Below are 18,644 nucleotides of genomic sequence, written 5' to 3'. Positions count from 1 at the left end.
TGTGTGTGTGTGTGTGTGTGTGTGTGTGTGTGTGTGTGTGTGTGTGTGTGTGTGTGTGACCACAATCAGCTGAATCAGCTGTGTAGAGCTGGGCTGGAAGAAAAGCTAACTAGTTCCTCCTGGCCGACTCATATGATCCTCTCTCCTCTGTCCCCAGGTGAGTCGTTTTAGTCCGTATGAGTGGCATGCAGAGGAGCCAGAAGAGGGCTCTACTGAGCCAGGCCCCAATGACCAGCCACCCAACGAGTTTGGCATCTTCAACTCTCTCTGGTTCTCACTGGGGGCCTTCATGCAGCAGGGCTGCGACATCTCACCACGGTGAGTGTGTGTATGTGTGTGTGTGTGGGGGTGGGGGTGGGTGGGTGTTTGTTTGTGTGTCTCCTTGTCTGTGTGTGTGTGTGTGTGTGTGTGTGTGTGTGTGTGTGTGTGTGTGTGTGTGTGTGTGTGTGTGTGTGTGTGTGTGTGTGTGTGTGTGTGTGTGTGTGTGTGTGTGTCTGTGTCTGTGTCTGTGTCTGTGCCTGTGCCTGTGTCTGTGTCTGTGTCTGTGTCTGTGTCTGTGTCTGTGTGTGTGTGTGTGTGTCTGCCAACGTATCTCTCTTTAATGTCAGAGTGCTTTTGTCCTGTATCAGAAGCTGCTTGTCATACTGAGTGTTGTGATTCAGTGTCAGAGAGCCTCTCTCTACTCTAGTACTGGGACACGCACAGATGGCCTGTGTGAGAGGGGAGCTAAAGATGTGTCAAAGAAATACACACACACACAACTACACACTAAGTGTTGCTACATTTTGTTTGGGAGACTGCTGGTTTGTTACGCATTTAACTTTAATGCCCAAAAGTGGGAAAAGTCTGGCTTCATTTTTTGAATATTTATCAAAAATAGCATTTTATTATTGATATCCTCAGAATAAAGTTTAGTGAAATATTAATGTCCACCATCCACATACCTTTAGTGAGCACATCTGATTAGAGAAAGACAGTTTTCCAGGAAACCGAGAAAGAGAGAGAGAGAGAGAGAGAGAGAGAGAGAGAGAGAGAGAGAGAGAGAGAGAGAGAGAGAGAGGGAGAGAGACAGGGAGAGAGACAGGGAGAGAGACAGGGAGAGACAGAGAGACAGAGAGAGACAGAGAGAGAGAGAGAGAGAGAGAGAGAGAGAGAGAGAGAGAGAGAGAGAGAGAGAGAGAGAGAGAGAGAGAAAGAGAGAGAGAGAGAGAGAGACAGGGAGAGAGAGAGACAGGGAGAGAGACAGGGAGAGAGACAGGGAGAGACAGAGAGACAGAGAGAGACAGAGACAGAAAGAGACAGAGAGAGAGAGAGACAGAGAGGATTAAGATGTGCTTTGAGTGGACACTTCTCGGTGCACTGTGGGAGTTGCGGTGCAGGAGTCAGTCAGCGGTTTGTGCTGTTCAGTGTGTGTGTGTGTGTGTGTGTGTGTGTGTGTGTGTGTGTGTGTGTGTGTGTGTGTGTGTGTGTGTGTGTGTAATTTCAACTGCCTTTTTTGTTTTTGATTTGAAATGTGATGTTAGGTAGCACTTAAACCACTTTTAAGTGCCCTGGTGCCAGGCGATACACACACCTACACACATACACACATACACACAGACACACACACACACACACACACACACACACACACACACACACACACACATACACACACACACACACACACACACACACACACACACACACACACACACACACACACACACACACACACACACACACACACACACACACACACACACACACATACACACAAACCTGCAGCGGGTACCTACCACTTAACCAGAGAATTTTTGTATGTAGAAGGTACTTTTTTGACAGACTAATGTGCCGATACACTCTATCACACGCTCTCGCTCTCTGACACATACAAACACACATACAAACACACACACACACACACACACACACACACACACACACACACACACACACACACACACACACACACACACACACACACACACACACACACACACACACACACACACACACACACACACACACACACACACAGAAGTCAACACTGTTTTTCTCTCTCACACTCATGTAGCCGGTCAAGGCTGTGCTTCTTCAGGATGATGTTTCTGATGCTAATTGACATATTAAGTAGCTTTACATCAGCCTTACATGATCAGCTGCACACACACACACACTGTATTACCTCTATCAGGTATCATTTGAATCCTCTCTGAGTTCTTGTTTTTTGTGAGAAAGTACCTTTGTGTGTATGTGTACATGTGTGCTTGTAATCATGTTTGTGGTACAAGTAACAGTTCCATTACCTGAGGGAAGGACCAGGTGGTTCGTCTTCTGATGTCTAACTGTCTCCCAGAACTCTCTCTGACTCTCCTCCCTCCCCTCCCCTCTCTCTCTCGCTCTCTCTCTCCCTCCCTCTCACTTGAAGACACGTGTTAGCTCCCACTCCTTGAGTTTGAGTGACAGTCCAATTCCAGCCTCAGCCCTGGTAATGGCACACACACACACACACACACGCACACGCACACACACACACACACATCAACATCAACTTACACTTACACATACACACCTGCCAGTTGCCCTGTCCCCATGTGTGATTATGAATAATAACCATCACACAATTCTATGCTAATCTCATACTTATTCCATGGTCAACGGTATTCTATAGCCATCGGTACCCAATAACCAACGGTATTCTATAGCCATCGGAATTCAATAGTCAACGGTATTCTATAGCCATCGGAATTCTATAGCCAAAGGTGTTCTATAGCCATCGGAATTCTATAGCCAACGGAGGCTCTATAGCCAAAGGTATTCTATAGCCATCGTAATTCTATAGCCAACGGAGGCTCTATAGCCAAAGGTATTCTATAGCCATCGGAATTCTATAGCCAACGGAGATTCTATAGCCAAATGTATTCTATAGCCATCGGAATTCTATAGCCAACGGTATTCTATAGCCATCGGAATTATATAGCCAACGGAGGTTCTATAGCCATCGGTATTCATAAGCCATCGGAATTCTATAGCCATCGGAATTCTATAGCCAACGGAATTCTATAGCCAACGGTATTCTATTGTCAATGGTGTTCTATAGCCAAAGGTGTTCTATAGCCAAAGCTGTTCTATAGCCATCGGTATTCTATAGCCAACGGTGTTTTATAGCCAATGGTATTCAATATCCAGCAGTGTTCTATAGCAAACGGTATTCTATAGCCAACGGTGTTCTTTTGACATCTGTGTTCTATAGCCAATGTTGTTCTATAGCCATCTGTGTTCTATAGCCAACGGTGGTCTATAACCATCTGTGTTCTATAGCCATCTGTGTTCTGTAGCCAACGGTGTTCTATAGCCAAAGGTGTTCTATAGCCAACGGTGTTCTATAGCCAACGGTGTTCTATAGCCATCTGTGTTCTACAGCCAGCGGTGTTCTATAACCAACAGTGTTTTTCAGCCAACTGTGTTCTATAGCCAGCAGTTCTCTATAGCCATCTGTGTTCTATAGCCAGCGGTGTTCTATAGCCATCTGTGTTCTATAGCCATCTGTGTTCTATAGCCATCGGTATTCTATAGCCAACGGTGTTCTATAACCAACAGTGTTTTTCAGCCAACTGTGTTCTATAGCCAGCGGTGTTCTATAGCCATCTGTGTTCTATAGCCATCTGTGTTCTATAGCCAGCGGTGTTCTATAGCCATCTGTGTTCTATAGCCATCTGTGTTCTATAGCCATCTGTGTTCTATAGCCAGCGGTGTTCTATAGCCATCTGTGTTCTATAGCCAGCGGTGTTCTATAGCCATCTGTGTTCTATAGCCAGCGGTGTTCTACAGCCAACGGTGTTCGATAGTCAACGATATTCTATAGTCAACGGAGGTTCTGTAGCCAATGGTTTTCTATAACCATTGGTATTCTATAGCCATCGGAATTCTATAGCCAACGGAGGTCCTATAGCCATCGGTGTTCTATAGCCAATGGAATTCTAGAGCCAACGGTATTCTATTGTCAATGGTGTTCTATAGCCATCGGAATAATATAGCCAACGGAGGTTACATAGCCAAAGGTATTCTATAGCCAAAGTGATTCTATAGTTAACGGTATTCTATAGCCAACGGAGGTTACATAGCCAAAGGTATTCTATAGCCAAAGTGATTCTATAGTTAACGGTATTCTATAGCCAACGGTATTCTATAACCAACAGTGTTCTATAGCCATCTGTGTTCTATAGCCAACGGTATTCTATAACCAACGGTTTTCTATAGCCATCTGTGTTCTATAGCCAACGGTGTTCTATAACCAACGGTGTTCTATAGCCATCTGTGTTCTATAGCCAACGGTATTCTATAGCCAACGGTGTTCTATAGCAAACGGTGTTCTATAGCCATCTGTGTTCCATAGCCAACGGTGTTCTATAACCAACGGTGTTCTATAGCCATCTGTGTTCTATAGCCAACGGTATTCTATAACCAACGGTTTTCTATAGCCATCTGTGTTCTATAGCCAACGGTGTTCTATAACCAACGGTGTTCTATAGCCATCTGTGTTCTATAGCCAACGGTATTCTATAGCCAACGGTGTTCTATAGCAAACGGTGTTCTATAGCCATCTGTGTTCCATAGCCAACGGTGTTCTATAACCAACGGTGTTCTATAGCCATCTGTGTTCTATAGCCAACGGTATTCTATAACCAACGGTTTTCTATAGCCATCTGTGTTCTATAGCCAACGGTGTTCTATAACCAACGGTGTTCTATAGCCATATGTGTTCTATAGCCAACGGTATTCTATAGCCAACGGTATTCTATAGCCAACGGTGTTCTATAGCCAACTGTGTTCTATAGCCATCTGTGTTCCATAGCCAACGGTGTTCTATAACCAACGGTGTTCTATAGCAAACGGTGTTCTATAGCCATCTGTGTTCTATAGCCAACCGTATTTTTCAGCCAACGGTGTTCTATAGCCAACGGTGTTCTATAGCCAACGGTGTTCTATAGCCATCTGTGTTCTATAGTCAGCGGTGTTCTATCGTCAACAGTATTCTATAGCCAACGGTGTTCTATAGCCAACGGTGTTCTATAGCCATCTGTGTTCTATAGCCAATGGAATTCAATCGCCATCGGAATTCTATTGCAATGGAGATTATATAGCCAAATGAATTCTATAGCCAATATAGGTTCTATAGCCAATATAGGTTCTATAGCCAACAGTATTCTATAGCCAACGGTGTTCTATAACCAACAGTGTTCTATAGCCAAAGGTGTTCTTTAACCAAACGTGTTCTATAACCAGCGGTATTCTATAGCCAACGGTGTTCTATAACCAACGGTGTTCTATAGCCAAAGGTGTTCTATAACCAGCGGTATTCTATAGCCATCTGTGTTCTATAGCCATCGGTATTCATTAGCCAAAGAAATTCTATAGCCAACGGTTTTCTATTGGTGTTCTATAGCCAAAGGTGTTCTATAGCCAAAGCTGTTCTATAGCCAACGGTATTCTATAGCCAATGGTATTCAATATCCATCAGTGTTCTATAGCAAACGGTATTCTAAAGCCAACGGTGTTCTTTTGCCATCTGTGTTCTATAGCCAAAGGTGTTCTATAGCCATCTATGTTCTATAGCCAACGGTGTTCTATAGCCATCTGTGTTCTATAGCCAGCGGTGTTCTGTAGACATCTGTGTTCTATAGCCAAAGGTGTTCTATAGCCATCTATGTTCTATAGCCAATGTTGTTCTATAGCCATCTGTGTTCTATAGCCAAAGGTGTTCTATAGCCATCTATGTTCTATAGCCAATGTTGTTCTATAGCCATCTGTGTTCTATAGCCAAAGGTGTTCTATAGCCATCTGTGTTCTGTAGCCAACGGTGTTCTATAGCCAAAGGTGGTCTATAGCCAACGGTGTTCTATAGCCATCTGTGTTCTATAGCCAGCGGTGTTCTGTAGACATCTGTGTTCTATAGCCAACGGTGGTCTACAGCCAACAGTGTTCTACAGCCAACAGTGTTCTATAGCCATCAGTGTTCTACAGCCAGCGGTGTTCTGTAGCCATCTGTGTTCTATAGCCATCTGCGTTCTATAGCCAACGGTGTTCTGTAGCCATCTGTGTTCTATAGCCATCTGTGTTCTATAGTCAACAGTGTTCTACAGCCAACAGTGTTCTATAGCCAACGGTGTTCTATAGCCAACGGTGTTCTATAACCATCTGTGTTCTATAGCCATCTGTGTTCTGTAGCCAACGGTGTTCTATAGCCAAAGGTGTTCTACAGCCAGCGGTGTTCTATAACCAACAGTGTTTTTCAGCCAACTGTGTTCTATAGCCAATGGTGTTCTATAACCATCTGTGTTCTATAGCCAACGGTGTTCTATAACCATCTGTGTTCTATAGCCATCTGTGTTCTATAGCCAATGGTGTTCTATAGCCAATGGTGTTCTATAGCCAATGGTGTTCTATAACCATCTGTGTTCTATAGCCAACGGTGTTCTATAACCATCTGTGTTCTATAGCCATCTGTGTTCTGTAGCCAACGGTGTTCTATAGCCAACGGTGTTCTATAGCCAACGGTGTTCTATAGCCATCTGTGTTCTATAGCCATCTGTGTTCTATAGCCAGCAGTTTTCATTAGCCAACGAAATTCTATAGCCAATGGTATTCTATAGCCAAAGGTATTCTATATCCAAAGGTATTCTATAGCCAAAGGTATTCTATAGCCAACGGTATTCTATAGCCAAAGGTATTCTAAAGCCAAAGGTATTCTATAGCCAAAGTTATTCTATAGCCAAAGGTATTCTATAGCCAAAGGTATTCTAAAGCCAAAGGTATTCTATAGCCAAAGGTGTTCTATAGCCAAAGGTATTCTATAGCCAAAGGTGTTCTATCGCCAAAGGTATTCTATAGCAAGAGGTATTCTATAGCCAGAGGTATTCTATAGCCAAAGGTATTCTATAGCCAAAGGTGTTCTATAGCCAAAGGTATTCTAGAGCAAGAGGTATTCTATAACCAAATGTATTCTATAGCCAAAGGTATTCTATAGCCAAAGGTATTCTATAGCCAAAGGTATTCTAAAGCCAAAGGTATTCTATAGCCAAAGGTATTCTATAGCCAAAGGTATTCTATAGCAAGAGGTATTCTATAGCCAAAGGTATTCTATAGCCAAAGGTATTCTATAGCAAGAGGTATTCTATAGCCAAAGGTATTCTATAGCCAAAAGTATTCTATAGCCAAAGGTATTCTATAGCAAGAGGTATTCTATAGCCAAAGGTATTCTATAGCCAAAGGTATTCTATAGCCAAAGGTATTCTATAGCCAAAGGTAATCTATAGCAACAGGTATTCTACAGCCAAAAGTATTCTATAGCCAAAGGTATTCTATAGCCAAAGGTATTCTATAGCAAGAGGTATTCTATAGCCAAAGGTATTCTGTAGCCAAAGGTATTCTATAGCCAAAGGTATTCTATAGTAAGAGGTATTCTATAGCCAAAGGTATTCTATAGCCAAAGGTATTCTATAGCCTAAGGTATTCTAAAGCCAAAGGTATTCTATAGCCAAAGGTGTTCTATAGCCAAAGGTATTATATAGCAAGAGGTATTCTATAGCCAAAGGTATTCTATAGCAAGAGGTATTCTATAGCCAAATGTATTCTATAGCAAGATGTATTCTATAGCCAAAGGTATTCTATAGCCAAAGGTATTCTATAGCAAGAGGTATTCTATAGCCAAAGGTATTCTATAGCCAAAGGTATTCTATATCCAAAGGTATTCTATAGCCAAAGTTATTCTATAGCCAAAGGTATTCTATAGCCAAAGGTATTCTAAAGCCAAAGGTATTCTATAGCCAAAGGCGTTCTATAGCCAAAGGTATTCTATAGCCAAAGGCGTTCTATAGCCAAAGGTATTCTATAGCAAGAGGTATTCTATAGCCAAAGGTATTCTATAGCCAAAGGTGTTCTATAGCCAAAGGTATTCTATAGCAAAAGGTATTCCATAACCAAAGGTATTCTATAGCCAAAGGTATTCTATAGCCAAAGGTATTCTAAAGTCAAAGGTATTCTATAGCCAAATGTATTCTATAGCCAAATGTATTCTATAGCCAAAGGTATTCTAAAGCCAAAGGTATTCTATAGCCAAAGGTATTCTATATCCAAAGGTATTCTAAAGCCAAAGGTATTCTATAGCCAAAGCTATTCTATAGCCAAAGGTATTCTATAGCCAAAGGTATTCTAAAGCCAAAGGTATTCTATAGCCAAAGGTATTCTATAGCCAAAGGTATTCTATAGCCAATGGTATTCTAAAGCCAAAGGTATTCTATAGCCAAAGGTTTTCTATAGCCAAAGGTATTCTAAAGCCAAAGGTATTCTATAGCCAAAGGTATTCCATAGCCAAAGGTATTCCATAGCCAAAGATATTCTATAGCCAAAGGTATTCTAAAGCCAAAGGTATTCTATAGCCAAAGGTATTCTATAGCCAAAGGTATTCTAAAGCCAAAGGTATTCTATAGCCAAAGGTATTCTATAGCCAAAGGTATTCTAAAGCCAAAGGTATTCTATAGCCAAAGGTATTCTAAAGCCAAAGGTATTCTATAGCCAAAGGTATTCTATAGCCAAAGGTATTCTAAGCCAAAGGTATTCTATAGCCAATGGTATTCTAAGCCAAAGGTATTCTAAAGCCAAAGGTATTCTATAGCCAAAGGTATTCTATAGCCAAAGGTATTCTATAGCCAAAGGTGTTCTATAGCCAAAGGTATTCTATAGCAAGAGGTACTCTATAGCCAAAGGTATTCTATAGCCAAAGGTATTCTATAGCCAAAGGTGTTCTATAGCCAAAGGTATTCTATAGCAAGAGGTATTCTATAACCAAACGTATTCTATAGCCAAAGGTATTCTATAGCCAAAGGTATTCTATAGCCAAAGGTATTCTAAAGCCAAAGGTATTCTAAAGCCAAAGGTATTCTATAGCCAAAGGTATTCTATAGCCAAAGGTATTCTAAAGCCAAAGGTATTCTATAGCCAAAGGTATTCTATAGCCAAAGGTATTCTATAGCCAAAGGTATCCTAAAGCCAAAGGTATTCTATAGCCAAAGGTATTCTATAGCCAAAGGTATTCTAAAGCCAAAGGTATTCTATAGCCAAAGGTATTCTATAGCCAAAGGTATTCTATAGCCAAAAGTATTCTATAGCCAAAGGTATTCTAAAGCCAAAGGTATTCTATAGCCAAAGGTATTCTATAGCCAAAGGTATTCTATAGCCAAAGGTATTCTATAGCCAAAGGTTTTCTATAGCCAAAGGTATTCTAAAGCCAAAGGTATTCTATAGCCAAAGGTATTCCATAGCCAAAGGTATTCCATAGCCAAAGGTATTCTATAGCCAAAGCTTTTCTAAAGCCAAAGGTATTCTATAGCCAAAGGTATTCTATAGCCAAAGGTATTCTAAAGCCAAAGGTATTCTATAGCCAAAGGTATTCTATAGCCAAAGGTATTCTAAAGCCAAAGGTATTCTATAGCCAAAGGTATTCTATAGCCAAAGGTATTCTATAGCCAAAGGTATTCTATAGCCAAAGGTATTCTATAGCAAGAGGTATTCTATAGCAAGAGGTATTCTATAGCCAAAGGTATTCTAAAGCCAAAGGTATTCTATAGCAATATGTATTCTATAGCCAAAGGTATTCTATCGCCAAAACTATTCTATAGCCATTGATATTCTATAGCCAAAGGTATTCTAAAGCCAAAGGTATTCTATAGCCAAAGGTATTCTATAGCCAAAGGTATTCTATAGCCAAAGGTATTCTAAAGCCAAAGGCATTCTATAGCCAAAGGTATTCTATAGCCAAAGGTATTCTAAAGCCAAAGGTATTCTATAGCCAAAGGTATTCTATAGCCAAAGGTATTCTATAGCCAAAGGTATTCTAAAGCCAAAGGTATTCTATAGCCAAAGGTATTCTATAGCCAAAGGTATTCTAAATCCAAAGGTATTCTATAGCCAAATGTTTTCTATAGCCAAAGGTATTCTAAAGCCAAAGGTATTCTATAGCCAAAGGTATTCCATAGCCAAAGGTATTCCATAGCCAAAGGTATTCTAAATCCAAAGGTATTCTATAGCCAAAGGTATTCTATAGCCAAAGGTATTCTAAAGCCAAAGGTATTCTATAGCCAAAGGTATTCTATAGCCAAAGGTATTCTATAGCCAAAGGTATTCTAAAGCCAAAGGTATTCTATAGCCAAAGGTATTCTATAGCCAAAGGTATTCTAAAGCCAACGGTATTCTGTAGCCAAAGGTATTCTATAGCCAAAGGTATTCTAAAGCCAAAGGTATTCTATAGCCAAAGGTATTCTAAAGCCAAAGGTATTATATAGCCAAAGGTATTCTATAGCCAAAGGTATTCTAAGCAAAGGTATTCTATAGCCAATGGTATTCTAAGCCAAAGGTATTCTAAAGCCAAAGGTATTCTATAGCCAAAGGTATTCTATAGCCAAAGGTATTCTATAGCCAAAGGTATTCTAAAGCCAAAGGTATTCTATAGCCAAAGGTATTCTATAGCCAAAGGTATTCTATAGCCAAAGGTTTTCTATAGCAAGAGGTATTCTAAAGCCAAAGGTATTCTATAGCCAAAGGTATTCTATAGCAAGAGGTATTCTATAGCCAAAGGTGTTCTATAGCCAAAGGTATTCTATAGCCAAAGGTATTCTATAGCCAAAGGTATTCTAAATCCTCGCTATGTCTTCCCATTTCTGGATCAATGCAGTCTGTAGCTAGTTGGTCCCATTTCTTATTAGGAAATATGTCTTTTTTTTCTCCATGTTCTCTATTATCTCTTTGTCTATTTTTCTTTTCTTTTCCCTTCTTTCCTCGTTCTCTCTTCTCTTCCCCATCCTTCTCCTCTCCTCAGGAGGTATAGTAAGTCTACATATGGTTTGGTTACTTCTTAAACTAGATGGACAACTTCAACTGAGTGAATGGTCTGACAAGATACCGTCAGTGCTTGTGAATGAATGTGTGTGTGTGTGTGTGTGTGTGTGTGTGTGTGAGTGTGTGCGTGCCCGTGTGCAGTACGAGTGAGTTTGAGTGTGTGTTGTTATTTTGGGTTTATATGTGTATTGGTCTGCTGTGCTGTGAGTGTATTGAATATCTATAGGATCATTTGTATTCAGTGTTAGTTTCTGTTTCCCTGCTGCAGTGATTACTGCAGTCTGAGAAGGAGCATCTCTCTCTCACACACAGTCCTATACTAATGTCGTGTCTTTGACTATGCCTGTTCGATTGCTATGACATGCTATTCTATAAAATAATTTCTCCAGTATCAATATTACCTGATTGAACTAACCATGTAAATATTAATTAACTAGAGAGGGACACCACGAAAGAATATTTATAGAGCTGTTATCTTTCGAATAAACTCTTAAAGATTTTGTAATATTTTACTAAATAACAGTCACATTAATCGTCATTTTATTCAGTCTCATCTGAAAGTTGTAAGTCCTTGATTATCTGCAAGAATCCTGGCTAACAAGTTGAATCAGCAATACAAAATTGGGTTTAATTATTTATTTACTAAATACCTAACTAATCACACAGAATCACACATATACAATTAGATCATAACTTGATCACAAATTACGTCATACAGAAAATGTCCCTAGCGGGCGGAATAGATATGACAGCTTGTTACACAAAGGGAAGGGGCTGAGTCTTAGTGAAAGAGCGGGAGATTGGAACATAGGCGAGCTGTGCTCTCGTAAATCAGTATCTGATGCATTCTAAATTACCGCCCATTTGAGAAAGAAAATGCAATACATATTTACTCTGAGCTGCGCTTCAGTAGGTTGGTGGTAGATGGAAGAACGTATCGCCAACCCGAGTCCTCTGTCCTTTGGAGAATGGCTCTGGTTGTCACGGGATACTTTGTAGTAACGTTGTGTGTGGAAGACGGGATACTCGGACTGTCCTTCCTAACCTGCGTTTGTAGCAGCTGTTGCCAACTCAACGGCTAGGAGATATCACTTCTGTAGTGAACACGAGTTCAAAGTTCATACCATTCATAATCAAAGTCCATGCTGATGTTGGCCTAGTTCTGTAGTTATTGTCTGAACCATCTTGACATCGGATCGTCATCCAAAATGTACCCGGAACAGGCAGTTACATTTTTGTCACTGGCTTTATATAGTGGAGGTAGAGGGGTGTGTCTGAAAAGTCTATTACCCAGGTCTCTTCACAGGGGCGGGCCCCTGGTTGAGCAGAAGCCAAATTTATGAAAACACAGATCTCTCATTTGGAAGGTAAAATTACATTTCACCTCTTCACAAACAATGTCATATTCAAACATTTGAATTAAACAACAATTCCATGTGAATCCGATACCTCTGACGTTTAGACTTTTCACAGTAGCGTTTATGTCATTCTATCATTGATGAGAATGTGTCAGAGGGCAACCGAACTGACATAATATACCTTAAGTACCACCGCATATGTACAGTTGGTTGGATTACCAGAATATAGTTCATTTCCCCCAACTTCTGATGTTACCCAGAATCTCTATGTTAACCCATGGGTTTCCTTATGTCACATCAGTTATAGTGGGGAGAGAGAAAAAGGGGGAAAGAGGTATTTATGACTGTCGTAAACCTACCCCCAACCCAACGTCATGACACTAACACATTTAGACTTTCTTTCTCTCACTCTACTGTCTCTCTTGCTCTCACCCCCCCTCTCTCTCATTCTCTCTCTCTCTAGCTCCCTCTCTGTCTCTCTCTCTATTTCTCACCCACCCTTCTCTCTCTCTCTCTCCCTCTCCCTCTGTCTCTCTCTCTCTATTTCTCACCCCCACATCTCTCTATCTCTCTCCCTCTCTGTCTCTCGCTCTCTCTCTTTCTCACCCCCCCCCCTCTATCTCTCTCTCTATCTCCCTCTCTGTCTCTCTCTCTCTCTCTCTCTATTTCTCCCCCATCTCTCTCTATATATATTTTTCACCCCCTCTCTCTCTATCTCCCCCTCTATCTCTCTCTCTATCTTGCAGTTCATTCCTCTCAGGATTCATAGTGTTTCCTCCAGCAGACACGTTCCACCACAATTACTACATCTCTTCTATTTGTTTGGTTTTTCTTCTTTATACTACACACACACACACACACACACACACACACACACACACACACACACACACACACACACACACACACACACACACACACACACACACACACACACACACACACACACACACACACACACACACACACACACACACACACACACACACACACACACATATTCCAGGGTTTCCGTTAGCCTATTAATTGATGTAAATAGCAGTGGATGTAGCGAGAGCTGCTGATTCAGCTCTAACAGCTGTTTGCTGCTGCTGGAGTGAAAGGTGCTTTAATAGAACCAGTCATTACAAATCCGTTCTAAAGGCAATCACATGTAAAAAAAAAAAAAGCCACGAAAAATGGCCACGATTAAAAAGAGCTACCCATTCGCCATGGCAACTAAGCAGGTTGTAGTGCGTCACACAGTACTTTGCAGTGAGCTGGATGCAGTATCGGTCTTGAAAACATATACCTAATTGTTTGAAACTTTAATGTTTTATTACATATTATGAGGCATGTCTTACCTTGCTTCAAAGTAGCCTAGACAAAATCAGACCAAACATGCAGGCAATTATTTTATAACGTCTTCCATATGCCATTGAAACCATTAGCCTTTTTCTCTCACATTCTATTGGTTTTCAAATTAACTTTCTTTCATTGTCTAGTAGCCAAAGGTACGATCCTGGTCATTTTAGCAACCCATGCTAGTTGTTTCATATTTAGATTTCCCCTCTTCTACAGTACTATGAAACTGCTCACAATGGTGTTTTCCCAATAATTGCATTCTGGAAAGAGCATTTTCCCGTAGCCTACTGCCTTGTGAGCATGGCTGCGTTTATAACATGAAGAAACGATAGTAAATCAACAGTCTGAGCTAAATGTGCTGATCTGATGCATCAGACTCAATGCTTTTTACCATGTTGGGATGTAGCCCAGGATCCCACCACTGTCCCAGAGTCTGTTAGGAATGGGCTGTTTCTCTCTCACACAGAATGACAAGCGGACCAATAGAATAGGTCAACTTATCTTCTATGGAGGATAGTCAGTGCCGAATTAACCAATCATAGACCCAGGGCCAGAGGGGAGAGAGAGGTGGGTGGGGGGGAGGGGGGGGGGGGAGACAAGGAGAGAGGTTAAGAAGGTGGAATGGAAATTAGATCCTGTGAGAGGAATGAGAGAGAAGAAGAGCTTCAAGTTATTTCTTGCAGTAACATGATCACATTTCCTCTTTATTTCTCAGAGGGGCTGAAGCCAGGGGACGACCTGTCAATAACCCACTGGAATTACAGCCCTGTGTGTGTGTGTGTGTGTGTGTGTGTGTGTGTGTGTGTGTGTGTGTGTGTGTGTGTGTGTGTGTGTGTGTGTGTGTGTGTGTGTGTGTGTGTGTGTGTGTGTGTGTGTGTGTGTGTGTGTGTGTGTGTGTGTGTGTGTGTGTGTCACCCATAGTGTGACCCAATGGATGTGGGTGTACGTATATTAAATAATAATAGAGTAATGAGAGGTAATGTCATGAATAACTCTCCCCTCTGTCTAATGAGGCCAACAGACCGGCTTACTTATTCATTATCTCTCAAGGTCAGGAATAAAAACATAACACCACAGTACACACCACTTCACTCTCTCTATCTCCATCACTATCTCTCTCCATGTCTCTCTCTCTCCATCACTATCTCTCTCCATGTCTCTCTATCTCCATCACTATCTCTCTCCATGTCTCTCTCTCTCCATCACTATCTCTCTCCATGTCTCTCTTTCTCCATCACTCTCTCTCTCCATGTCTCTCTCTCTCCATCACTATCTCTCTCCATGTCTCTCTCTCTCCATCACTATCTCTCTCCATGTCTCTCTCTCCATCACTATCTCTCTCCATGTCTCTCTCTCTCTCCATCACTCTCTCTCTCTCCATGTCTCTCTATCTCCATCACTATCTCTCTCCATGTCTCTCTATCTCCATCACTATCTCTCTCCATGTCTCTCTATCTCCATCACTATCTCTCTCCATGGCTCTCTCTCTCCATCACTATCTCTCTCCATGTCTCTCTCTCTCCATCACTATCTCTCTCCATGTCTCTCTATCTCCATCACTATCTCTCTCCATGTCTCTCTATCTCCATCACTATCTCTCTCCATGTCTCTCTCCATCACTATCTCTCTCCATGTCTCTCTCTCTCCATCACTATCTCTCCATGTCTCTCTATCTCCATCACTATCTCTCTCCATGTCTCTCTCTCTCCATCACTATCTCTCTCCATGTCTCTCTCTCTCCATCACTATCTCTCTCCATGGCTCTCTCTCTCCATCACTATCTCTCTCCATGTCTCTCTCTCTCCATCACTATCTCTCTCCATGTCTCTCTATCTCCATCACTATCTCTCTCCATGTCTCTCTATCTCCATCACTATCTCTCTCCATGTCTCTCTCCATCACTATCTCTCTCCATGTCTCTCTCTCTCCATCACTATCTCTCCATGTCTCTCTCTCCAGCACTATCGCTCTCTCCATGTCTCTCTCTCTCTCCATGTCTCTCTCTCTCCATGTCTCTCTCTCTCTCTCCATGTCTCTCTCTCTCCATCACTCTCTCTCTCCATGTCTCTCTCTCTCTCTCTCTCCATGTCTCTCTCTCTCTCTCTCCATGTCTCTCTCTCTCCATCACTATCGCTCTCCCCATGTCTCTCTCTCCATGTATCTCTCTCTCTCTCCATGTCTCTCTCTCTCTCCATGTCTCTCTCTCTCCATGTCTCTCTCTCTCTCCATGTCTCTCTCTCTCCATCACTCTCTCTCTCCATGTCTCTCTCTCATCACTATCGCTCTCTTAATGTCTCTCTCTCTCTCTCCATGTCTCTCTCTCTCCATGTCTCTCTCTCTCCATGTCTCTCTCTCTCATCACTATCGCTCTCTTAATGTCTCTCTCTCTCTCTCCATGTCTCTCTCTCTCTCCATGTCTCTCTCTCTCCATGTCTCTCTCTCCATGTCTCTCTCTCTCATCACTATCGCTCTCTCCATGTCTCTCTCTCCATGTCTCTCTCTCCATCACTATCGCTCTCTCCATGTCTCTCTCCATGTCTCTCTCTCTCTCCATGTCTCTCTCTCTCCATGGCTCTCTCTCTCCATGGCTCTCTCTCTCCATGGCTCTCTCTCTCCATGGCTCTCTCTCTCCATGGCTCTCTCTCTCCATAACTCTCAATCCATGTCTCTCTCTCTCTCCATGTCTCTCTCTCCATGTCTCTCTCTCTATCTCTCTCTCCATGTCTCTCTCTCTCTCCATGTCTCTCGCTCTCCATCACTCTCTCTCTCCATGTCTCTCTCTCTCTCTCTCCATGTCTCTCTCTCTCCATCACTCTCTCTCTCCATGTCTCTCTCTCTCTCCATGTCTCTCTCTCCATGTCTCTCTCTCTCTCCATGTCTCTCTCTCTCCATGTCTCTCTCTCCATGTCTCTCTCTCTCTCCATGTCTCTCTCTCTCCACGTCTCTCTCTCTCCATGTCTCTCTCTCTCTCCATGTCTCTCTCTCTCTCCATGTCTCTCTCTCTCCATCACTCTCTCTCTCCATGTCTCTCTATCTCCATCACTATCTCTCTCCATGTCTCTCTCTCTCCATCACTCTCTCTCCATGTCTCTCTCTCTAGATCACTCTCTCTCTCCATGTCTCTCTCTCTCCATGTCTCTCTCTCTCTCCATGTCTCTCTCTCTCCATCACTCTCTCTCTCCATGTCTCTCTCTCCATGTCTCTCTCTCACCATCACTCTCTCTCCTTCACTCTCTCTCTCATCACTCTCTCTCCATGTCTCTCTCTCTCCATCACTCTCTCTCTCTCCATGTCTCTCTCTCTCCATCACTCTCTCTCTACATGTCTCTCTCTCTCCATCAATCTCTCTCTCCATGTCTTTCTCTCTCTCCATGTCTCTCTCTCTCCATCACTCTCTCTCTCCATGTCTCTCTCTCTCCATCACGCTCGCTCTCCATGTCTCTCTCTCTCTCTCTCCATCACTGTCTCTCTCCATTACTCTCTCCATGTCTCTTCTCTCTCCATCACTGTCTCTCTCCATCACTGTCTCGCTCCATCACTGTCTCTCTCCATCACTGTCTCTCTCCATCACTCTCTCTCCATCACTCTCTCCCCATCACTCTCTCTCTCCATCACTCTCTCTCTCCATCACTCTCTCTCTCCATCTCCATGTCATACTACTCGTCAATGTTCACTAGTAAATAAATGTGACGAACTCAAAGGGAGGAACTCCTTCCAGAGGGACGGATTCTGCAACATACTCTGTTTTTCTGAGACTTGGATTTCCTCCAACATCCAAATGGATTATATACAACTAGTGGGGTTTACAGTTCATCAAGCGGATAGGACGCGGGCTCTCTTTGGCAGGAATAAAGGGATTGGCCTCTGCTTTATGACCAATAAGATGTGGTGCAATGGGGGAAATGTACAGGAACTTGCGAGCGTCTGCTCTCCCGACTTGGAATACTTTGTCATCAAATGTTGGCCTTTTTACCTTCCGAGAGAGATCTCAGGGATTATCACCATGGCTGTGTACAGTCGTGGCCAAAAGTTTTGAGAATGACACAAATATTAATTTTCACAAAGTCTGCTGCCTCAGTTTGTATGATGGCAATTTGCATATACTCCAGAATGTTATGAAGAGTGATCAGATGAATTGAAAATAATTGCAAAGTCCCTCTTTGCCATGCAAATGAACTGAATCCCCAAAAAACATGTCCACTGCATTTCAGCCCAACCACAAAAGGACCAGCTGACATCATGTCAGTGATTCTCTCGTTAACACAGGTGTGAGTGTTGATGAGGCTGGAGATCACTCTGTCATGCTGATTGAGTTCGAATAACAGACTGAAAGCTTCAAAAGGAGGGTGGTGCTTGGAATCATTGTTCTTCCTCTGTCAATCATGGTTACCTGCAAGGAAACACGTGCCGTCATCATTGCTTTGCACAAAAAGGGCTTCACAGGCAAGGATATTGCTGCCAGTAAGATTGCACCTAAATCAACCATTTATCGGATCATCAAGAACTTCAAGGAGAGCGGTTCAATTGTTGTGAAGAAGGCTTCAGGGCGCTCATGAAAGTCCAGCAAGTGCCAGGACCGTCTCCTAAAGTTGATTCGGCTGTGGAATCGCGGCACCACCAGTACATAGCTTGCTCAGGAATGGCAGCAGGCAGGTGTGAGTGCATCTGCACACACAGTGAGGCAAAGACTTTTGGAGGATGGCCTGGTGTCAAGAAGGGCAGCAAAGAAGCCACTTCTCTCCAGGAAAAACATCAGGGACAGACTGATATTCTGCAAAATGTACAGGGATTGGACTGCTGAGGACTGGGGTAAAGTCATTTTCTCTGATGAATTCCCTTTCCGATTGTTTGCGGCATCCGGAAAAAAGCTTGTCCGGAGAAGACAAGGTGAGCGCTACCATCAGTCCTGTGTCATGCCAACAGTAAAGCATCCTGAGACCATTCATGTGTGGGGTTGCTTCTCAGCCAAGGGAGTGGGCTCACTCACAATTTTGCCTAAGAACACAGCCATGAATAAAGAATGGCACCAACACATCCTCAGAGAGCAACTTCTCCCAACCATCCAGG

The 18,644-nt window shown here is 42.5% G+C and overlaps 1 protein-coding gene across 1 annotated transcript in view; it reads left to right on the top strand.

Moving 5' to 3' along the window:
• The window catches only part of LOC120028914 (glutamate receptor 4-like), a gene marked incomplete at its 5' end in the record, with an annotated part of 83,180 nt that overhangs the window by 30,279 nt on the left and 34,257 nt on the right, over positions 1–18,644 (top strand). The window contains one exon of the mRNA XM_038974182.1: positions 158–318. Within this exon, the coding sequence (XP_038830110.1) occupies positions 158–318 (161 nt within the window). The remainder of the gene's footprint in view (positions 1–157; positions 319–18,644) is intronic.

Source organism: Salvelinus namaycush, chromosome 34 (assembly GCF_016432855.1).
Source record: "Salvelinus namaycush isolate Seneca chromosome 34, SaNama_1.0, whole genome shotgun sequence".
Lineage (NCBI taxonomy): Eukaryota > Metazoa > Chordata > Actinopteri > Salmoniformes > Salmonidae > Salvelinus > Salvelinus namaycush.
The sequence above is the reverse complement of the archived record's forward strand: the minus strand, read 5'-3'. Positions and strand labels throughout refer to the sequence as shown.